The sequence below is a fragment of the Numenius arquata genome, chromosome 9 (genome assembly GCF_964106895.1).
Source record: "Numenius arquata chromosome 9, bNumArq3.hap1.1, whole genome shotgun sequence".
NCBI lineage: Eukaryota > Metazoa > Chordata > Aves > Charadriiformes > Scolopacidae > Numenius > Numenius arquata.
In genome coordinates, this window is record NC_133584.1 from 61,434,115 (window position 1) to 61,457,891 (window position 23,777).

Here is a 23,777-nt window from a genome sequence, read left to right on the forward strand (position 1 = left end):
CATATTAAGTTAGTTGGTGAATCTGTTAATGGAAGAATAATATAATATAGTAATTTTAAGTGAAATTTTACACTAATACTGAATTTAGTTGCTTTTTTTTTTTTTTTTCCCCAGTGGATTTGAGCGAGATTTAGCTCCTGTCTTTTAGCAGCAGAGAGGGCAGTGAGCTGTAAGGGGCACTGTCCCCGTGCCTCCCAGCCTTGTTATAAGCTCCACTGAGATGCTGTCGCTTCTTTAATCTGCTTTCCTAGAAAGGGAGGCTGGTGGGACCAAACTAGACGTTTGTGGGTTTGTTTTTCTTTCCACCTGAATTATATTTGAGACTTTTACCTCCCTGACAAATATGGTTTGAACTCCGGCGTGACGTTTCAAAGTGAAATGAATTCTTACAAGTTGTGTTTAAAGGTGCCACGACAACCCTCACCCCCAAACCCAGCATCCCCCCCCAAACCCCAGGAGGGGAAGAGGAGTGGGAAAAATGGGATCTGCTTTCTCCTTTTGGACAGGTACGCGGTTCCGTGGGGCTCAGCTGCTCACGGAGAGGTGTTCCTTTGTGTTTTCCAAACAAAACCCTTTTGAGCAGAGAGGAATTCTTTCCAGGACATTGCTATATGTGTGTGTGCAGCTCCGAGTTCCGCAGGCTCTAGTTCCAGTGTATCTCTCTGCTGTGGAGGTGTCAGTCTTTCCACCGGGCTTTCCATTTACCAAATATAATCAAACTGTTTCAACTGAGGGATTAAAATAATGTTGTTTGCAGCAAGTTGCTCTTGTAACAGAAATTCTCGCACAAACAGTGTTTGCCGCTTTTTGTCCCCAGGATGATTGAGGAGAGTGGGAAGAGGAGGAGGACGATGGCGGAGAAGAGACAGCTGTTCATGGAAATGAGTAAGTAACAAATCTGAAGGCATAATGTCATTTATTCTTCGCTGAGAGCGTCACTTTGAGAGCTTTCCCACATCATTTACATCTCGTTTCCATGAGAGCGTTGCCTCATCCATTGAGGAGCGTCCTGGGTGCTGGTCAGGAGGAGGGTGCAGGAGGGGGATCGCAGCCCCCCAGAAGGTCATTCATTTCTAGGTTCTGTGAAGCTCCTGTTTAAAGGAACGTACACATTTCCCATATATGACAATATCTAAAGTTTGTGGACAACTGTTAAAATAAATAATGACAACAGACAGATCACCCTTTATCTTAAAAAAAAAAAAAGTAGATAAAAATATCTCTCTAATGGCGACACAATGCTGCTATGACTCCAAAGAGAAGTGGTTTGAGGGGTCTTGGGGGTTTGTTGTGGTTTTTTTTTTTTTTATACAAGACCATTCGCTGAAGGAGAGGCCATAATTGTTATTTGAATAACATTTAATTTCAATAATGTTATTTGAATAACAATTAATTGTTATTAGAAATGAAATGCCTCTCCAGAGAGAATATAATTTTAAGGACTGAGGTGTAACCTTTTAAAAAGGTATGTGTGGTTAGAGGTAAAGGATTGTATGTTTGCGGGGCATCATGTTATTTTCCTTCCCTATGGGAGCACGGGACTGACTGAAATTCCCAGGTTAGGCGAGAATTCCCATTACAGGCTGGTGAAGGTCTGTCTTAAAACAGATAGTGTCATGGTATATTCATGCTATTTTATTAAAGGAATCCTGGAGTAACATTGTTACTGTGTTTATAAGCACTCTCTGTTTCAGGAAGCGTCATCCCTGGCTAGTGTGGGTTTGCTTCCTCTCCCCTGCGACCTGGCCTGGGTGGTATTTCTCCCCCCTTCCCAGCTCGCTTGGTCTCGGGGGTCAGAGTCGGGCCCCTTTTTTGGCTGGCTCGGCACACGGCAGGGGGCAATTCCTGCAGACCCCACCTCCTGGGCTCCTCTGCCGCCGCTCGGTCTCACTGGAGCCAAGGCCGCTGAACTGTGTGCGATATCCTGGTGAAATCTCTTTAGGACCTTGGGAAATGGCAATAGCGCTTCTCCACTCTATTTTTGGCTGGTGCAGCAGAGCAGGACCTTTGTCTCATCACTTCAAAGTGTTGTCTCGTGATCATTTAGTACAGAAATTGACTGGCTGGTTTTTACCTTTGGCTAAATTGGGATAAATATTCAGAATTCTTCTGATTATCTTTGTAGGAGGTGTCTGTCTTTGCAGCAGCGGTGGTTGCGGTTGTTCTGGAGGTTGTGGTTGTTGGTGGAGGTGTGGGTGCACAGCCATTCTGCGAGGCTCGTTAGGGTATCACTATGAGAAATCAAAGGTCTTCAAGCTTCTTCAAGCTGTCCTGTGGTGGAATATTTCACGACAGAGTGAACAACACAGAAACGTTTTCCTTTCTAGGTGAGCTTCACACCCAGAGCAGATGTGTGATGTGTACAGTTGATGCTTTCGGTGACCATTGGGTGTTGGTCAACGACAACACACCTTTGCTGCAGTGTTGAGATAATTGCCCTTGGCATTCACTCCCGCTGGCCCTGCTACCCTCGGATGTGTTCCCAAGGAGGAAGGTCCTTGGGTTTGCGGTGCTTCTGGAGCTGACAGGCACAAATTCTCTGCGAGGTGGTCTCACTTCTCTGAACGGCGGATCCAAGGGCACTCAGCCTCGTTGAACCTCGTGAGGGTCACACAGACCCATTCCTCCAGCCTGTCCAGGTCCATCTGGATGGCATCCCGTCCCTCAGGCATGTCACCAGCTCCGGGGAGATGCACCCAGTGGGAACACATAGGGGATTTATCTTCTGGAAGGGTATACAGAAGATGGAGCCAGAGTTTTCTCAGCCCAGTGGCAGGGTGCGAGGCTGTGGGCACAAACCGAAACAGAAAATCCCGTCTGAATGGGAAAACCCCCTTTTCCTGTGAGGGCTGCGGGTGGGAGCTGCAGGGGCTGTCTGGGAAACGCCTCCCATTTACCTTCGGGTGGCTTGGAAGAACAACCTGGTTGAAGCTTTTGTGGCAGTGGGACACAGGAGGACAAGAACTGAAAATGGACAAGTTTTTGGTTTTGCATGTAGCTGTTAAATGACCTTTTCTGTGTGTATATATATACACACGTATGTTTTATATAACTTCATTTTACACAGACATAGCATTTTGTGAAGACTCACGGTCTGTGGAAGTGCTTTCTGTGGCTTGAGAGACAGAAGCATTCACACCCTAATTGAGAGGTTTGAAAGAATATTGCATAGAAAATACGAAATTACCTATTTTTGTTGTAGCCTTGGATCTAAACACTCCAGCTCCCGTTACTTGGCCACGCACTTTCCTGAAACATAGGAGGGACTAGTGTTCTAAAGATGGTGGTGTGAAATAATCCACCGGAGTTTGTTGTACCGTTCTATGGGGCAGAACACTCCCCAGGTGTTGGCTTGTCTTAGTCACGGGGAGCCTTGGACTGGGAAATCGGCCTCCTCACTGGTCTTACCGGAGTCTTTTCAACTCCTGATGAAGAAAAATAGTCCTTGTATGTCGTTTTGAAGACACCACGCAGGTCTCTGAGAACACGCAGATGCTTTACCGTTGTATTTGCGAAATGGTGGTGGAATATCTCAAAGACAAGAATACTCTCGTCGTTAACTTTGCAGCTGTGAGTCAGGGGGTGCGTACACAAAGGTAATTCAGATGAGGTATTTGCAAGCTGGTTTCTGCGTTCAGGGTGTAGGAGAGAATGTGTTGCCGCCTTTGAGCAAGTCCCATTGATAGAGCAGTGGGATGCCTTCGTCAGGAGGATGGGGGTTGGATTTTTTTGCTGTTGTTTTAAAGTATCTTGTATAAGTCAGGATTCTGTAAGTCCCAGTTACCCCCATTTCCCAGTTCTCTGCTTCTCCAGGCTCTGGTTTTTGAGAGGAGCAGGAAAGGCTGCAGCAGATCCTGCTTTTGTGCCCTGCTGTGGCAGGAGGAGCGGCGCAGGAGCCGTGTCCCCGTGCCATTGCCCAGGTGCCCTGGGGTTGTTTCAGCCTGCACCTTCCAACTGTATTGATTGTAGGATGTAGCCGCTAACGCTGGGTAAATGTGAGCCGTGTAAAAGGCTTTGGTTTGTGATTAATGGGATTTTCAAGACTTGCCTGGTTGGCTGCTTCCAAATTAAAATGATCAATACCGGACTTCAAACCAGTATCATTTCTCATCCCTACATCGTTTATCCCATTTGGTCAGTGTAGGGGGTGCACGGGTGTGTTTGGCAGAGGGGTAACACAGCTATCCCAAACGGCCCGAGTCGGTGATGATCAGGGCAATTGCTGGAACTGGTAGATGTGGTACCACCTAGTGATGGATAATAGCATTCAAATAATTCATGATGGGGTATTGTTTGAAGGTTGGGGAGGGACTCTTGATGAGGGAGGGGAGCCCTAGGAGGAGGGGGAAGGGTTTGACACTGAAAGAGGGGAGATGGAGATGAGATGTGGGGAAGAAGTTCTTTGCTGTGAGGGTGGTGAGAGCCTGGCCCAGGTTGCCCAGAGAAGCTGTGGCTGCCCCATCCCTGGAGGGGTTCAAGGCCAGGTTGGAGGGGGCTTGGAGCAACCTGGTGTGGTGGGAGGTGTCCCTGCCCAGGCCAGGGGGTAGCACTGGGGGGGGGGGGGGGGGCTTTAAAGTCCTTTGCAACCCAAACTATCCTGTGATTCCATGACTCTATGATAACACACATCTTGAAGTGGGAAGCTGTTGGTCAAGATAGGATTTTTTTTCTTCTATGCTTTTTCTTCTGCTTCTGACCTGATTTGGACCTGTTTGGGAGGCCAAAAGCACATTCCTGATGGGGCTGCAATATGGCTGGTGGTAGGAGTTCCAACCCCTCCTCTTCTTTGTCCCTTAACTTTTGTGTATGTGTCTTCCAACACCAGGGCAATCCTCTTCCGTACCCAGTCACCGCCTCATTCTTGCTTCCTCTTAAGGTGTTCATATCAGTCTCAAACGTAGGTCAGTTTATAACCCAGCGCTGAAAATCACTTTATCATGAGATACCAAATGAAAATCTTTGTCATGTTCGTGTGACAAAGATGATGTATGTGGAGAAACACTCCTGCCGGTTTTGCAGTAACTCTCTGATAAGCCAAATGTTACAGAGGAAAGAAAAACACAAACTTTTTTTTATTCATAGGAGCACAGAATTTTGATGTCATCAGACTTTCAACGTATCGAACAGCCTGTAAGCTCCGGTTTGTACAAAAAAGATGTAATCGTAAGTTATAATTACTCTTTATCTTCAAAAACTTCTCCTGCATGATTGTTTCGAATATTCTACCCATGTGAATTTTTAGCATAGCAAGAGTGAGCAAACATTTTGTCAGGCGATGGTAGTTGTTACTTAAGCTAAGCAGAGAGTAAATATTTAATTAAAAAGAGGTAGCAATCTTGGTCCAATACTCTAGAATATCATCAGATTTATTCATCAGTGTTTCTAAAATTTAAAATATATGGGCCAGCTTGTCGTATTTCAGTCACCCTAAGGGTGGGATGCAGGCAGTCTCGAGTTCCTCGAGCTCCTGTTCCATCGTGGTGCCCCCCAAACCAGCTGAGAGTTTGGAGATGCCCAGTACAGTCACCCGCATGGAAGCACCTGGATCGGATCGCGGTGGCATATATGAAGTGTAGCAGCAGTAAAGAATATAGTCTTATATATAATAACATATATAATGGTATATATATAATAATGCATATAATATTGCGGTTCTGCTGCCGGTGTTGAACTGGAGGGAGCAGAGAGCGGAACAGAGCAGTGTAGGCAGGATTAGGTCCCTAAAAGTGGGACTGGTGTGTGTCTGGTGTGGCAGGGGACAGGAGCAGAGCGGAGGAGTCCTGCAGAGGACGTGTACAGCTGCAGGCTGTAGCTCCTCCCGGGGCAGGGAGTTGGAACTGGATGATCTTTAAGGTCCCTTCCAACCCAGACCGTTCTGTGATTCCATGTGCCTGGCTCCTGTGGCAGCACCCGCAGGGCTTTTAGTTTGCCAGACAGCTTTCAGCTCTGTCATTCCTGTGGAAAAGTGTTAGTTCTTGTCTGCAATTCATGCTCTTGAATTAAAAACCTCATTTAATCAGTAGAGAGAGGTTAAGTGATGCTAATGATAGTACATTGCGCGCTTTGGGCCCGGATGAGTGATGCCACGCGTGTGCCTGGAGCAGCCTTGCCCGTAGGTGTGTGCAGAGCTCAGGCTGCGCGTTGCCCAGAATCACAGAACAGAAGCAAATGTAAATTAGCGATCTCCGTCTGGCCCACACGGTGATCCCGGGGCACACGCTTGCTGTGGCAGGTACCTCGGCTTTCATTGTTGTGTGGTTTTTATGTGTCAGAGAGAAAGACAAGTTTTATGTAAGAAATTTTACAGCTGACGCTCTTACTTCAGAATTTTTTTTTTTTATAATTCAAGGAAAATATCAGAAGTTGTGAAGTCAGCAAATAAGCCTGTCCGTTGTAACTGTTGGAGCACATTCCGTTTGGCCTGATGGGTTACCGTTGATCCCGAGATGTCTCCTCCCACTCTCACACATACTTTTCAAGCTTTGAAACATTTAATAATATTATTTAATGTGGTTCTGCAGATCACTGGCTGTGGTTTTGGAAAGCTTTTTCTCTACATTGTTAACACTTCTTAGATATGCACTCAGATACGGCAGGTAATTCGGGGAAAGGCTTTGGAGTTCCAGACCTGTGTTTACAAAGCATTACGCTCTGGGCTCACTGGATCAACTGGAAACAGTCACAGTTTAACTGGAACAGTAAGTTCCTCCCTCTACTCAACTCCTAGTCAGCGTGAGGACGTTCAAAATGATTGTAAACCCATTTGTAGAGGGTTTAGAATATGGCTGACCAAAATGAAAATACCGAACCCTGCTGAAACGCGCTGCATGATGATGGAAGTTCCCTTCTCTCCTCTATGAGGTTTTCCTGGCGGAGCACCCAGGCGTTGAAGGGTGGAATAAAAGGCGCTCGAGATGCCTGGGCACGGCTCTGTTACCTTAACCGAGCTGACACCAGCGATGGGTGTGAATATCAAGAGTCTCTCTCTCACTTGCAATACAAATAAGTAACTGTTCATTCCAAAATAAATGCTAACATAGTATTCGGAAACAGTACCATAAACGTGAGCTTGCATGCCTTACACTATAGAAGTTAATTTTGTTTCCTTTATTTTTAGTTCATCTTGTTGATATCTGGAATATGATTGAAGCCTTCCGAGATAATGGCCTTAACACTTTGGATCATAACACAGAGATCAACGTGTCTCGACTAGAAACAATCATTTCATCCATCTACTACCAGCTAAACAAACGCCTTCCTTCTACTCACCAAATCAGTGTAGAGCAATCCATCAGCCTCCTCCTCAACTTCATGATAGCGGCATACGACAGGCTAGTAACTCCTCCACTTGTGTTCTTAAACTAATTTTCTCTTCTCGTTAGATGAAAGCAGCCAGCAACTGCATGAGCCTCTGCCAAACTGTCCGCATGCTGTTTCTCGAGGTTGTGAGACTGTATTGCACACACACACACACACACACATATATTTAATACCAGTGGTGCCTGCAGAGATGCACGTTGCTGCAGCAGCAAAGCTTTGTCTGAAAAATTGCTCTCTTAAGATGGTTGGTGCCTTTGGAAGCTGCAGACTGCTGTAACCGTGTGTCTGAATGAAGAGAAACGGTTCTGCAGACTGTGAGACGCACAACGTGATGGCGACGGTGGTATAGCACTGCTTCAAAAACCCAAGGTGTTCTATTGAACCTTGATCAACGAGACCATGTCATAGTGCTGCCTGGGTCTGACAGCCAGCTTGCGTCCCATCCTAACGTGCTGGGAGAACAGAGGCTACTTCTCCTTTCCTGGCTGGAAGAGGTTTGATTTCTTGCTCAGGGCACTCTCTGGGCATTTCCCCATGTCCGGTTTGAGTTTTTCGCAGCCTCTTTCTTTGGGGTTCGGTCTGTTAATCTTCTTGAGTAGGTGTGTCTCTGGGGGCTCTCTGAGTAGCAACTGCAAATATCCCACTCTCGTTTAGCGCTTCTTTTTGTCTTGTCTTTCGCGCAGTCAGCTTTTATGTCAGTCTTGCCTTCCTTCTGCTCTCGCCCTCTCTCCCAGCGGCAGAGAGCTGCTCGTGGCCAGGACGCCCTCACACAAACTGAGGAGTTGTACCCAAGACAATCTGCAGCACTGAGTGTGCCAAATAGTCATGCTGTTTGTAGTATCCAGACTTTGGTCCTTTCCTAACGTGACGACTCTTACTGTCACCAGACAGAAGCTAGGTTACCCCCCAAAAAAGTTCAATACTTCAGAACAATCTCTGTGTCAGTAAAATAAAAACAGCCTGGAGCTCAGAGCAGGGACACTGCTGTGACAGCAGAGACACATCGGTATTTTTCTGTTTAGTTCCCATTTGGTATTGGTCGTGAGACAAGGGTTAGCTGATGGGGTTACTTATTCCGGGATGGATCACACTAGAAAATACAGCATTTACAAATAGAAATAGTCACGTTTTGGGGAGCTGGCTCAGAAGATCGAGGCTTTAGTTCAAGATGCGTTTTTCTCCCCCGCGGTCCCCAGCCCTGCAAGTGCTGCCTCCCCTGGGACCCGAGCAGCACGCTCCATCCCAGCACGGAACATCAGCTTCTCTTCTGCTTCCCGGGCTGGAGAGGGAAGCAGGGATGCTGCGCTGCCTTCTGCACCGGGAGAACCAAGAGTAAGAGGAGAGGGGCTGAGGCTCCCTCTCCTGGAGTTCATCAAAAGAGCAGACATTTTTTTTTTTTTTTTTTTTTTTTTTAAAATAAGTACACCTGTGAGCTGGAGTGGCATCCCTGGGGTAGCAGTATGTGTGCTGGAGTAGCTTTGTACAACGTGGGGCTGGGGGTACCATCACAAAGTCATTAATATTAACCGGACAGGTACAGGAATCAAACATCTACCCAGTGTGTTCCTGTGGAAGGATGTAAGTGAGAGCTGGTGGTAGGTGAGTGCGAGCGATGCTCGGCTGTGGGTCCGTAGGGCACCGCTGATGCAGCGTGAGCCATCGCATGTCCACCAGGGCTGAGCTGTGAGGAGGAAGGGCAGTGGTACCACGTTCTCCACTGCTCTCCCACAGGGAGTTTTTAACAGTGTATTCCTGGTTTGTTTTTCCCGATCATTGCCTCCCATGGCTTTCCAAAGCCCCCCGCCCATTTCTGGCACCTCAGAGTAAGGGATCCTTCCTGATTCCATTTGGCTCTTTCAGAGCAGTTGGGTTTTAATTTCATCATTTCTAGAAAACACGTTTGATTTGTCAGTGGGTTTAGTTGCTCCAAATTCTTTTTAATGGTAGGTATGAAGCCAGACCACGTGCTGGTAACAAAGCAGCGTGCAGTGACGGGGAGGGAGAGGGTGCCCAACAAACGAGCGAGGAGGGGAGCTGCCGAGCCCAGTGTGGAGCGATGTGATGCGATGAGGAGGAACCTCATCATCAGCCTGGCAGAGCTGGCAGGGACGTGTGTGTACCCGGGAGGAAATGCCCACGGATCAGCGTGGTGCAGAAAGCTCTGGGGTGCCTCTCTGAAGTGACTCCGCACCGTTCCTGCGGCGTGGGGAGCGAACGGGAGGAACCGGGGGACGTGGTGGGAGAGGTGACCCGACTGCCGCGGGCGTCTGCCGCGTCCCGCCGGGCTGGGGGGACGGAGGGGATGAGGCTTCCATCAGGCAGCCGGGAGAAGCCCCATGTCCCCAGCCCCCCGTCTCTTTCAAACAGGTCCCCCGGTTCTGTCTCCAGTCCCGAGAACTCCTCATCGTCAGAGGGGTTTCAAAACCCCACTGAAAATCTTGCCCTTTTCCCTTCCCGGAGGGGACGGGGCAGATTGAACAGCGGCGCCGCAAAACTGCGTTTGGGGAAGTTGCTCAGTAACTCCACCTCCTCCAGGTGGCGGGGGTGCCGGTATTTTTCTAGATTAATAAGCAGGCTGTCAGCAGAAGCAGGGCTAATATCTGGAGGCACCATGAGACACGTTTGCAAGGACAGGTCTGTGTCCTGTGAGGAGATAGCGATGGCTTTAGTCACTTGTTTTTTCTGGAGATTGACTCAAAACTGGACTCTCTTTTGAGAGAAAATGAATGTCTATTGAAAAGGCGAGGGGGGCTGAGACTATAAGGTCTGGAGATTTGAATTGGCGAGTAGGATTTGCTCGGATAAAGTGGGGTTCAGGGCTTGAAGGGAGTGAACTTTTCAGCCAACCCGTTTCTGATTTAGTCAAGTCTTAACTTATTTTTCCCCACAGAGGGAATGTCCGCTTACTCCTTTGAGAAAGCAATTCAAGGCAAAAGTCAGAAACAAAATAGGATAGTTGAGATCTTTACCTTGTTGATAACTTTATAGGCTTTATGTAGCTTGAAATAAATATCTAATGTGTTTAGTTTTGTCCTTTTGTGTAGTTTCTTCAAACAGTGATTAAAAGGCTACTGGACGTCAACAGCCATGGCCCCCGAGTCGCCGTTCCTCTGCACAGAGCTCCCTGCAGTGTGGCTCTAGCAGAGACCCCCTCTCTTCTGCAGAGGGAGTATTGGAAGGATATATTAGAGTCTGGACGGGAGAAACAGCATGTTTATTTCTCAGCCTGAGAAAGGTTGAGAGCCTTTACCTTACCGTGGTAACCCTCCTGATGTGATGCGGTTGCTTCCTGATGTCTCCATCTGGCTGCTGTCAGTGGCTGATGTCAGACCCTGTCACTGCTTCAGTGCCACTGATTTCAGACCCTGTCACTGCTTCAGTGCCACGAGCCGATGTTTGCTTCGACTAATTCTACTCTTAACGCTTTCCAAGCACACATGCTTAATGTGCATCTCCTTCCCACTGAGAGGTCTGGAGTTTTTCTAGGTCTCTTCCGACACTCATCATCGTATTTTCCCCATCATCCTGTTTTCCGTGACAGTACACGTGATCTGTCCAATACATTTAATTACAATTACGTGAACTTATTTCAGTTCTTTTTCTCCTTTAACTTTCTCCCTGGGTCATGGGTCTCTCCCACTGTTGCTGTCTATAGTTGAGGGTAATGGCTCAGTATACGTTCATGGCAATTCCAACACTTTACCCACGTTGATGCCCGTTTCTTTTGCCGCATGCGCCACTGAACCAGCTTCATGACACCAGTGGGTTTACACCGAGATCTCCATGCTGTGGCTGCCTTAATGTCCTCTGTTGGAGGTTCTCTGATCCCTCTTTGGTACTGTGAAATCGGAGGAGTTCAGAAGGCGGGATGCAAACTGTTACGGGTACCAACTGGGCTGTGCTTTAACCCAACCGCCTTCTGTGCTTCTGGTGACTTAATTCCCACGTAATTTCACCCTTCCCTTTCTCTCTGGTCCCAGAGTAACGCACGCCGCTGTTCGTACATATACCATTATAAATGGGTTTTTTCATACTTTGCGTAGAGACCGATTCATTTTCTCTTGCTGATACTGGAAAATGGTTCCCCAAGTGTGCCATCTGTTCCGAGAGCACAGCAGCCTTATTAACTTAAATTAGAATAAAACCCTGTTGACATTATTCCTGTTCTGTGTGGTATTTTCAGAACATCATACGGTGTCTCCATTAGCTGTCAGTTACTGTACTGTTCTTAGAACGAAATGGGTATTTGAGCATCAGAGTTTAAATCAAGGACTAAAAATCTAAAACAACTAACAAAGGGTAGCAGAGGAAAAACTGAGATGTTTTACAGTGAACAAATGTATTTTAATGGAAAAAAATTCACGTGTTACTTTTTTGTGGGACAGTTATGGGGTGAGCAAGACAAATGGCAGCCTCTTTATCTGTGCATTTTTCATAATTCTACAAGAAAATTTAATTTGTGATTAGAGACTTGTTAACTCTTCCAATATATTAGAAATGCTGCTGTTGCCGCTGTCTTCATGTTATATTAAATACTTTTGGCAGATCTTAGTAGTTAATGGAGGGCTTTTGTGCATTTCCTTCCTAGGCCTGGAGTATTGTTGTTACTTTCCCTTTTATGCAGTAATTACTTACCAGGTCACTTTTTTTCACAGCGAGGGCCACGGGAAGCTGACGGTGTTTTCGGTGAAAGCGATGTTAGCAACCATGTGTGGCGGCAAAATACTGGACAAACTAAGATGTGAGTATTTTCAAGCAAATCAAGCCACTTGATGAATTATTTTGTTCCCATGACTGACCACGGGTGCTCCGTTGTATGAAGTTCTGGAAGGTAACTTTCCTGCTTGTTCAGCGATCTTTACACTGGAATGAAGCCTGCTCTACTCATGTTTTTGTCAGGCATGCCATCTGCTGGCCATAAACCAGACCGAGTCTGGTCTCGGGAGGGTTTGCAGGGACATTTGGTGATTCTGAAATGCTTGGGCACTTCTTTACTTGTAGAACTTCAGGTCTGCCGTTTCCCCTGGCCTGAGCATGTCGGGGGGTTCTGTCTATCTCCCGCATCATCTGGGGCGCTCTCTGCAGCTGCTCTTTCTGCATTTCCAGCTTCTTGGTTCTTACTTTTTTAACTCTCTTTTTATTCTCTTTTCATCGATCTTACTTCCTTTTTTTTCTTGTTTCCGTGAGCCCTCTGCTGTATCAGTAGAGAATCGGTGATACCCATAAACATTGGTTTTGTCCTTTACTGGTAATTCTTGTTCTTCTCTCTCTTAGTGGCCACGTGAACAGTTGTTGTGGGTGTTTTCTCTTTTCATTTCCACCCTGCAGAGCTGTGGAGTTCACCTCGCTGTCACTGCCAGATTTTACTGTTCGGGTCTTCTCATTTTCACCTCACCCTAAGTTTCTTTTCTGAAAGTTCTCTGGTAATAATCCATTCCTCCTCATCTCCATAGCTCTCCATCTCCATAGCTCTCGTTCCCTGGAAATGATTCTTCAGACTCTTCTACATCATTAAGCTGCTTTGCTGGTTTTAAAGCACATACACTAATGTGAAATACTAGTGTGCTGAATTAAACTCCGTGACAAGGTCTGAAAAATAGATAGTGAGAAATCTTCACGTGCACACGTTAATATTTAGGCTGCACGTGTTTCAGTACCGGGAAAACACTATTTTTTTTATCTGTTGGTGACTGAAATGAGCAGTGACAGCCAGAACCAACAAAACCCAACACTCCTTTAACTTTACCAGAGGGTGTTGTCGGCCTCAAACATTCACAGCACTCGATTACTCCTTGAACGGATTCCACTGGAGGCAGATTGATCAGAGGTTGCTGGGTGCAGAGGTGCTGTCGGTGAGCGGGGGGACGTTGCGGGGAAGGTGTCTGAGCCATCTGCTCTGGGGATCAATGGGCTTTTGATCTCACCCACCTCAGCTGTTCTCCTGCTCTTCGTGGCTTCTCCTGGTCGTTATGGATGTGCTGTCTGGTGTTTTTCCCTTCCCTGCCTGTCCCACCTGTCTCTGGTTACTGACCCATTTCATCACCCAACTTCTTCTGTTCCCAGTTTACTTGTTGCCCTGACTCCGCTCCCGGCCCCGGCTGGGCTGGAACACCAGCCTTTCTGCAAATCCGGGAAGTTGTCGATATTGTTTTTCTCCTCACATCATAATTTATATGGATGACAGTAACTTGGTCTCTGTACTTCCATATGAACAGGCTCGTTTTTTTAAATTCTGAAAATGTGAGCAAACAGTGTTTTTCAGTGGCTCCTCGGCTCCCTTACCCCCCCAGCTCCTCTCCTTCCTCCCGCCATCAGGCTCTGATAAGCCTTCAGCGCTCACTGAAGATCACCCTAAAAATTCATACAATAACATACACTAAATACCGGGTTTCAGAGAATAAAGGCCCTGAAAGTTAATCTGCAGTAGAGGAATTGCCCTGACTGTGGGATTTTGACTTGGGGGAGAGGGTGCTTTGTTTTTTGGAGGAGTGGAGGTGAAAGGGAGTTCGTTGTTTTGGATGACAGTAGTAGTGATAGCACGTGGTTTGTTGCGGTGTCACATCTACTCAAACTGACCGAGCTCGGTGTGCGATTTTATACAGGCTTTTGTACATCTCATGTGTCTATGAGAAACGTTAGAGTTGCCTGTTAGTGGCATAAATAGATTGATATATGCACATCCCTGTACAGTATGGATCCCTCCAGTGACTGGCCTTGGGTGCTCATCTGTCCAGTAGCTGAGCCTTGGAGCCTCTTAGATCCTTTGGTCTTTCTGGTATCTGTCCCAAACTTAAGACCTCTCTGATACCCAGCTCTCAAAGTCTAATCACTAAATTTTCCTCCAAAAACATCTTCGTAATCTCCTTGTAGGTGCTTGGGTGGTGTTCTTGGGTCTTCTCAGTGTCTTCTCTTCTCCAGACTGAACCGTTGCTGTGTCCTCAGCCTGTCCTCACAGGGTAGGCACTCCAGCCTGCTGAGCGTCCCTGTAGCCCTCTGCAGAGCTCACTCCAGTGTCTTTCATATTCTGTATCTTTCATGTTTTGGGATTCTCAACAATTCTTTGATCCTAGGAGGTCCCAAACTGGACAGAGCACCTAGAGAAGGTCTAACAAGTGCTGAGTGGATGGGTCTCTTCCTTCGCAAGGGCAGGACTTTGCCTTTGTCCTTTTTGAGTTTCATGCAGTTCCTGCTGGCCCCTTCCTCCAGCCGGTTGAGGTCCTGTTGGATGGCCGCCCTTTCCCTCCAGGGTATCACCTCATCTCCCAGTTTGGCATCATCTGCGGACTCTGGCACTTCTCCCCCGTCACTGATGGACACGTTGAGCAGGACATGTCCCAGGACGGGTTCCAGCAGTGGCCTCTGCCTAGAATTTGACCCATTGTCCACTACCCTCCAAGCCCCATCATCCAACCAGCTACTGGCCCGTCTGGTTGTTCACCCATGCAGACTGGGACATCCCAGGTTGGATACTGGAATATTGGGGGGGAGGGGCGGGGGGAGTAATAAGCCTTGCTCGAGTCGAGGTGAATGATACCTTCAGTCATCGCAGAAGACAATCGAGCTGGTCCTACTGTGGCCTCAGTAGAGCCATACTGACGGATCTCAGTCACCTCTTCTTCCGTGTGCCAAGGAATGGGTGTCGAGAGGATTTGCTCCATGATTTTCCCAGGAGCTGAAGTGGGGCTGATTGTCCTTTTGACCTCAATACATACCTTGGGTTAATGCCAAAAGGTCTGCGCACACCACCCCAAAACGCACAAACTAATTCACCTGTTAAATGTATTTCCTTGGCTTTTACTGATATTAAACCTGGTATTTAACAAATATTTTATGAATTCGTACGATAAAAATTGACAGCTTCATAGGAATTGTGAGAGGGGAGGGTACACCCGAGGTCAAGACTCTGGAAAATGAGAGTGCCGAGTGTTTGTTGCTTTGATTTTAACGTACTCGGAGAAACGGCCGAGGCTTCAGCTGAGCCCCGCGGAGCATCAGGCAGCGGCCCTGGTGGGAAACCCAGACGGATCCATTTTGGCACTTACAAGCCGCTGGGAGCAGGCTCTGGAGGTTTAACAGGGTGTTATGGGCTCTGTTCTGAATGTAAAATTCTACTACAAAGATTTAAAAAAAGGAAATGGTGAGTTACACAAGTACCATTTTACGCTGGTATCCTTGGAACTGAGCAGTGTTTTCTCTGGTTCTAAATTTGTGATCCTCTCTGGTTTAAAAATACATGTTTATAGCGCAGTAGCATTGACCTGAAATTTTATATGCGAATTAAAATATAATACCTTGCCATCGGGAACTGTTGGGACGTGCCTGTTGTGACCCTGAGGTGAGCTCTGGATAGTGACACTGTTAGCCCCTGGTTAGCTGGAGGTTTTCTCTTTGAGGGTAATTTGCTGCCCTTTAAAAGGGCAGATGACTTTATAATTATATCCTCCTAATCTGTATCTCTTCCAATTTCACTGGTAATTTCCCATGTGGAAGTTCCTGCGTAAATGAGTTCAACTTTACTTGGGCTATAAAAGCAGTTTTTAATGACTGTGAGATATAGGTTAGTGGGGTTGGGGGTTTGCTTGCGGGTTGTTTTTTTTAATTTACCCTTGATAGAGCCTGTTCTTTTTTACCTCATTCTCAATTTATTTCCATAACTTTAATTAACTTTCTCCTTAAAGTCGTTTCAATCTTGCATACTGTTGAGTTCAGATTAATAGACTGTATTTACCCAGAAGATTTCTGTCGTCTTTTAAATACAAGTACTGTCATGTTCCAGTTGTGCCCCACCAGTCCCACCTTGACGGGTTCATTACTAGACCTTCAGTTCTCCTGCAGCTGCCGGATCTGGAGTGGTTCTGATCTGGAACGGATTGAGATTCTGGAAGTTGGGCTCTTTAATTAGTTTTAGTTGTTTCCACAGTTTTCATTGGGGTGCAGGGATGTGTCCCTGTCTCTGGAGGGGTTCAAGGCCAGGTTGGAGGGGGCTTGGAGCAACCTGGTGTGGTGGGAGGTGTCCCTGCCCAGGGCAGGGGGTGGCACTGGGGGGGCTTTGAGGTCCCTTCCCACCCAAACCATTCTGTGATTCTATGGTTTTGATCCTGACTTTTCTTCCACGTTCAACTTTCAGGTTAAATTTATTTTTTGTGCTTGGCTTAATTTTCTAAAATACAGCATTCCCTCTGACCTCCATTTATCTTTTTTTTTTTTTTAATTGTTTTTATTTATTTTTTTTTCTCCCGCTGTTATTCCTAATGTGCCTTGTAAGATTGTTCAACAAGGGCTTCAGACCTTCACTTGAAGCTTGTCTCTCTAGCCAGTGCTACAAATTGCAGATAGCCTTGTCACCCTCAGCTATTGGAGGCTTCTTCATGTGCCGGCTCGTTCAGGAGAATGGAATAATTTCTCTAATTTACTAGAAATAAGCCGTTCTGAAATAGTCTTTTTTTTTTTTTTTTCTCTTTTCTTTTACAGACCTAGTTTTGATCACTTAAATTTAAGCTTATTTTCTGTCAACATATCCCGTTTGATGTTTAATTTCTGGTGGTGTCCTAAATAACCGCATAGGATTCTGGTGTCTGTCACATCTTGCAAAGTTTTAGGTCTTGCTAATATTAGTGTTCTTGTTAGAGAAATCTTCCCGCATAGCGTGCTCTGACTCTGCCAGCGCCTCAGAGACCCGGGTTTGCTGTTTGGCTGGGGGGACACCCTTCCACCCGCACACCCATCGCTGGGAGCCGGGGAGGGACAATACCTGCCTTCCCCCCAACACCATCCCTACCTCCCCTCTGCCACATCCGCACAGGGCTGCTGGGCATCCTGCTCCATCGTGGGCTTCGCAAACACATTTAGCCCCACGCAGGTAATTAAAAAGCACACCTCGTCTATCGCTAATGCTTTTCTTGGGTCAGGACAGAAGTGCTCGTCGGTGTGCGCAGCGTCTCGGACAGAAGATTAGATCAGATTTATTCTTCCCCACCCGCTCAGCTGCGTGGTCCTTGTGTCTGGTCCTGGGGTGGGGGTCACTGCCCCCCCTTTCCCACCCTTTATTCCCACGCTCTGACGCTGTGTTACTGAAATCCAGCACGCCCTCCACGGGCACCACCTTTGCCCACAGTTTTGCCAGTTTTGACTTGGTGATTCTTACAACTTTTTTAAATTTTAGGGGTCTTCTCAAAGGATTTTATATGGTTTTATTTTGAAGGTGTAAACATGAAGCTGTGTAACGTTCTCCGAGTTCCCTAAGGCCTCCCGGCTCCTGTCTCTGCTGCGGCAGTTCGTGCCCCCGCAGAGTCTTTGCTGGAGACGTGGTGGAGGACACAGGAAGGTTTATATCGTAGCATGCTTGAACTCAACCACTTCTAAATTTTATCTTGATAGCAAGTGATAAGAAATTATGTTCAGAATAAAACAAAAAAAAAAAAAGCAGAAATTTCTCGGGGTTTAAATGGGTCAAAATATATTTATTTTTTTCTTTTCTGTAGTAAGCATGTACTTACTGTAGGGTTTTATTGTATTTTTCTTACAGATATTTTCTCTCAAATATCAGATTCAAACGGACTAATGATATTTACCAAGTTCGATCAGTTTTTGAAAGAAGTTCTAAAACTTCCGACGGCGGTGTTTGAGGGGCCTTCCTTTGGATACACGGAGCACTCCGTACGGACCTGTTTCCCACAACAAGTAAGAGAGAACGAACCAGGGTTTTGGTTATTAACTCTTGTGAACACAGTGCTTTCTCCTGCCGCCCGCTGCCTGCCCGGGGGTAGTTCGTGTGGGGCTGGAGGGAGGGGGGTCAGTACTGTACACTCTATAACCTAAGCACTTGTAAGAAAATCTGAATAATTTAAAATAATACATCTAGGTCTTAGGCAATTAAAGGATTTTGCACAATTTTAGTTTGTTTCCCCTCCTGGAAGGGACACTGTTCCCCATCAGAAGAACAGCAAGGATGACCTGTTTCTTTTCTAAAACATGAAACACAGCATTTTTACTATTTTCCCTTTATTCTTTTTTTTTTTTTTTTAAGCTTTCTCAGTGTGTTAAGAGTATTAGTTTCTCCAAATCTCTCGCTGGCTGCTTGGCCTGTACAAAACACAGAGTTTGTTTTTACATCCCTTTCACTGTTGTGCTTATTGCTGTAGCTGGTGTTTCCAAAATATTTTCATTACGTGTGGTGTTTGGAGTAGATGTTGCAGTAATGATTTTAAAAGAGCTTTTTACATTTTAGTTGTAATGTAATTGTTCCAGGGATTTGTTTCTAATTTGAGATTATGTCAATAGTATAAATAATCCTTAATTCAACGGTAAACATGAACATGGATAATCTTAGGCCTGAAATGAAATGTTCAGACGCTGGTCATGATTGTGTTCTGGAAGAAATTTCTGAGGTGTTTAGATTTTGTAGTCACTTTTACTAAGTTTAAGTTAATCAGCAATTAGTGTATTTGAAATACAACACAGTAGGAAACAGCCTTTGACTTAGGAAGCAACGAGGGCTCCAGCTCATCTGCTCCTGAGGACAGAGCAAGCCTTGGCAGAGGCTGCCCAGGGCAGTGGTGGAGTCCCCATCCCTGGAGGTATCTAAAAGCCGGGCAGACGTGGTGCTGAGGGACATGGGTCAGTGGTGGGTTTGTCAGTGTTGGGTTGATGATTGGACTCCATGATCTGAAAGGTCTTTTCCAACCCGGCCAATTCTATGATGTGCACGTGGCTCCCCTGCAGCATCTCTTAGCGCCCTGACTTTGGCTCCCATGCACGCAGCACCTAATTCCTCCTATTGATTCACTTTTAGCAATTCTTTTGCTCTAGTTTTATTTGGCAAAACACAATCCCTAGCGAAAGGCCGAGTTTGTAGGGAGTGGTAATGTGTTTGGTTGTTTTTTTGTTTGTTTTTAATTAATCCAGATACACACCGTACCCCAAGACAGTTCTTTCATTTATTTGAAAACATTAAACCAACAGCTCCTGGGGAGAAGATGGATAATCCGTCTGAGATTTCAGTTCATTTTCTTATGCCTCCCAGATTTGAAAATAAGCTTCCCAGAGGTACTTCCATGATATTGTCCTGTTACAGCCCATCTTTTTGCTGAAATCCTCTCTGGATGGCGTTGGTGAAGCTGTGGGGTGTCAGACATCGGGGTTTACATGAGGGACACGTGAGCTACATCTGTTCTGGTGAGCTCAGTGGTGCCGTGAGCTGTTCTGGGCTCCTGAGGCCAACTGGAAGAATCCAACCACATCCAGGCGATTAAACTCTCTTATTCCCTCAAGCAGGGTGGTTACATGGACACAGTTTATTGAAAATGATTCCGAGCTGATGTTAACACCTGATCTGGGTGTTGGAATCATCTGGGAGAGCAAGCGGTTGAACCCGGCATGGGTTTAACAATATAAAAGCATCTGGGATTGAGTTTTAGTGCCAGGAACGTCCCCTGGTGTTACTTAAACTGCCAAGAGACAAACCCTTCCCGGCCAGCTGTGGTTCCTGGCTGCTCATGGAGGTCCTGGTTCTGGGAGCCTCTTCTTTGAGGTGCAAAAGGCTCATCATTTACTGCTGTCCGAGTGGTGACAGGGCAGTGTCAGTGGCTGTGTTCCCTTCACTCCTTGGGTCGCAGATGGAATAATTCAAACTTGTTGCCCACGTGAGATGGAGTTTATTGGGGTGTTTTTGGCGAGAGCTGCATTCTGTGTGATGGCTTCCAGATGTGGAAAGAGCTTCCAGTAATAATTTAGTATTCTAGGTCAAGTGGGGGCTTCCACAGATGTAAGATATCATGTCATACTTCTCTTAAGACGTATGGTCACCTGGCCACAGTCTGAATATTTGTCATGGAGACACTGCATCACCGTGACATGCTCTGCCTCAGTCAGAATCTGTCCTTCTGACCCAGCCTGTCCTGTCGCTACAGAGGTGGGTCCCCTTCGTGTCTCATTTACAGAGAGGTTTAATTGCAGTGTTTCTGCTGAGCTGAGACATTCCCTTCGAAGTGCTGGGCCCTTGGCTTCTGTAGGGTCAAGCTGCACGTCTTGTTAAAGCGAGTAATGAGGATGTATTTATTAAGGAGAAGGTGGGCTTGTGTATAAGGGATGGTGGGACCGTGCTCTGATGGAGCTGCAGCTCCATCCAGCAGGACAGTTGGAGATGGAGGTGGGGTCTGACACACACTGCAGGGTTAAAAATTGCATATCTTTGTGTTGGCTCAGGGGAGGGGGGGTTTGTGCCAGTATTTTGTGGGGAAATAGATGCATTAACGTCTTGTTGGAACGAGCACGTTGGCAGTGTGACAATAGAAGCGGCTGAGGTTTTGCTGTTGAAGCAAACCCATGATATTCTAAATATAAGAACAGCATTGCTGTGACCTGCCACTGCAGCCACCTGCGAGATCTGAGCCTGGAGAGCCAAGAGGACACGTAAGGATGCTAAGAGCAATCGGTGAAAACACTAATTAATACAGGATAGAGAGTGCACAGGTGATTACAGAGAGTATCTGGGCAGAAATGTGTGTGTTCTCCTGGGGAGCGTTTGACCCCTGTGACAGGTCGTGTCTTCACGTTTATTTCAGTTCATGTTCTTGGAGTTTGGAACCCGCTGGCGGATTATTTGGTTGTTTTGCATCACAAATGATGCCTGAGGGATGTTTCTGTGGTTGCCCCATGGTTGGGTTCTGAACCCAGCAGGAGATATTAGATGGGCTCCAAGAGAGGGCTGTATCTAGGCTCCTTCTCTGACACCTTCATCTTCTCCAGGAGACGGCTGTTTGCTTTCCTCTCAGCTCTGCCCTCACCGAGAGCCTGTAACCGGACAGACCGGGTGTAGCAGTGATAATGCTGAGACATTCTTTTTGGTCAACTGGTTGCAAAATTTCCTACCTGTAACAGTGGGGAAAAAAAAAAACCAAAGCCCGTGTCCCTGCTGCCCTCTTGTGAAGTACAGGGAAGTTGCATCACTCTGTGCACGGGCTTTGACAACTCATAGAACCATCGAATTGTCTGGGTGGGAAGGGACCTTTCAGATCATCTAGTCCAACCATCAACCTAACTCTGATAAAAACCATCACTAACCCATGTCTCCAAGCGCTATGTCAACCCGTCTTCTGAATGCCTCCAGGGATGGTGCCTCAACCCCTTCCCTGGGCAGCCCGTTCCAAGGCTTAAGAACCCTTTCTGTGTAAAAATGTTTCCTAATATCCAATCTGAACCTCCCCTGGTGCAACTTGAGGCCGTTTCTTCTTGTCCCATCACCTGTGACTTGGGAGAAGAGACCGACCCCCACCTCTCTTCAGCCTCCTTTCAGGGAGTTGTCATAAGTTCTCACTGCTTTAAGACAACCAGTTTTTAATTTGAGGAACATAATTGTCTGGGGCAGAAGGAAGCTTTAGTTCTTCTGCCACTGTGCATATCATCTATCGCTGTCTGTAGAACCATAGAATGGTTTGGGTTGGAAGGGACTTCTGAAGATGGTCTAGTCCAAGCCCTTTGCCATGGGCAGGATTGTCTTTCACTGGATTAGGCTGCTCAGAGCCCCATCCAGCCTGGCCTTGCACACTTCCAGCATGCTTCTCTTCTCTTCTCTTCTCCAGGCTGAACAGCGTTCTCCGCAGCAGAGGTGTTTCAGCCTCTGACTGTTGTTGTGGCCTCCTCTGGCCCCGCTCCAACAGGTCCATGTCCTTCTGATGTTGGTGGCCCCAGAGCTGGAGGCAGCACTGGGGGGGTCTCCCCAGAGCGGAGCAGAGGGGCAGAATCCCCCCCCTCTCCCTGCTGGCCACGCTGCTGGGGATGCAGCCCAGGGTGCGGGGAGTTTCTGGGCTGACAGCACATGGTGCCAGTCCATGGCCAGCTTTTCCCCCCCAGGTCCTTCTGGGCAGGGCTGCTCTCCATCCCTCCATCCCCAGCCTGGGGTGGGACCGGGGGTTGCCCCCACCCCGGGGCAGGACCCTGCTCTTGGCTTTGTTAAACCTCACAAGGGTCACACAGACCCACTTCTCCAGCCTGTCCAGGTCCCTCTGGATGGCATCCCGTCCCTCAGGCATGTCACTGCATAGAATCATAGAACGTTTGGGTTAGAAGGGACCTTAAAGATCATTGAGTTCCAGCCCTCTGCCATGGGCAGGGCAGTGGTGGAGTCCCCATCCCTGGAGGTATCTAAAAGCCGGGCAGACGTGGTGCTGAGGGACATGGGTCAGTGGTGGGTTTGTCAGTGTTGCGTTGATGGTTGGACTCCGTGATCTGAAAGGTCCCTTCCAACCTAAACAATTCTATGATTCTATATTTCTTAAAACTTTCCTTAATGGTAACTGGGATAGATAATTATAATTCCATATTATGTCTCCAGGGTAGTGTAGCTGCAGAAGTATTAGAAGAATATATTCAGCACTGATCACAGAAATATTGATGCTCTAAATATAAACCTTCAATTTAATTAAAAACAAAACAAAACCCAAACAACCCGCAACCAAAACAAAACTGCAAAACAAAACCCACCTTATTTTCTGGCGTGAAAGCCCCGCTCTGTCCCTCAGCTCCGCCAGAAGCAGCCTGGCTCTTCCTCCGGCTCCACGCTTCCTCCCGGGGAGCTGCTTGGGGGGTGACACTGTGCTCCCCATCCAGTTCTCCCCTTGCCTCTTATTTTTCTTATTATTCTTTTAAAAAGAATAATCACTGTGTGGATCGTGTATGAATATTAGTTGTAATTACTTTTATGTGTGTCTGCTTTTTTCAGCGCTGTCTGTTTGAAATGCTGTTTTCTACACTTTACCTCCGCTCGCAGTGCTGTATCCCTCTTCAAAATAAAAATATTTAACTGCAGCTCAGGAACCAATGCTGGCTTCCCTTTCTGGGAGTCTTCTGTTCATCTCTTTATCATTTATTTTTGTACCATTATAGCGTGTCTCTACTAATACCTTCGTTGTGGTGTTACTGTTTGCCTGATACGGACTGAAACTCCCTGAGCAAAGCTGTGATTTTTATCTCTCTATAGCACACGAAATATTCCTGCTAGACAGAAGTTGACTCATAGGGAGATTTTAAGGCTGAAGTAGTTTTTCGGTATAGAAAATTGAAATTTTTCATACAATCAAGTTGTATTTCTCTTTTCTTTGCAGAAAAAGATCACGCTAAACATGTTTTTAGACACATTGATGGCTGATCCGCCTCCTCAGTGCCTTGTGTGGCTGCCTCTCATGCACAGACTCGCCCATGTTGAAAATGGTAAATGGAATATTTTCTTGTGTGAGACATCTGGTCGGAGCAGGGGTTCTGTTCGCCATCTGTAAATGTGCACGTAACGAGGCACTTTGTGCCTTCATCCTTTCCACCATCTCACCCCCAGAGCATTTCAGGCCAGACTTCTGTTAGAGTGAAAACGCTGCTGGGATGGAGACTGCTTCTTTATGAAATCAGCAGCAGCACTGCAAAATGAGATCACTTTTAGAGTTCTAGCATCGTTAGTAGCGGAAGAC

At 46.7% G+C, this 23,777-nt stretch overlaps 1 protein-coding gene across 1 annotated transcript in view; it reads left to right on the forward strand.

The window, feature by feature from the left end:
- The first annotated feature begins 818 nt into the window (after window positions 1-818).
- DTNB (dystrobrevin beta) overlaps window positions 819-23,777 on the forward strand; it is a 138,338-nt gene continuing 115,379 nt past the window's right edge. The window contains exons 1-6 of the mRNA XM_074153671.1: window positions 819-885; window positions 5,083-5,163; window positions 7,118-7,331; window positions 11,976-12,061; window positions 17,846-18,000; window positions 23,421-23,526. Coding sequence (XP_074009772.1) covers window positions 819-885; window positions 5,083-5,163; window positions 7,118-7,331; window positions 11,976-12,061; window positions 17,846-18,000; window positions 23,421-23,526 — 709 coding nt within the window. The remainder of the gene's footprint in view (window positions 886-5,082; window positions 5,164-7,117; window positions 7,332-11,975; window positions 12,062-17,845; window positions 18,001-23,420; window positions 23,527-23,777) is intronic.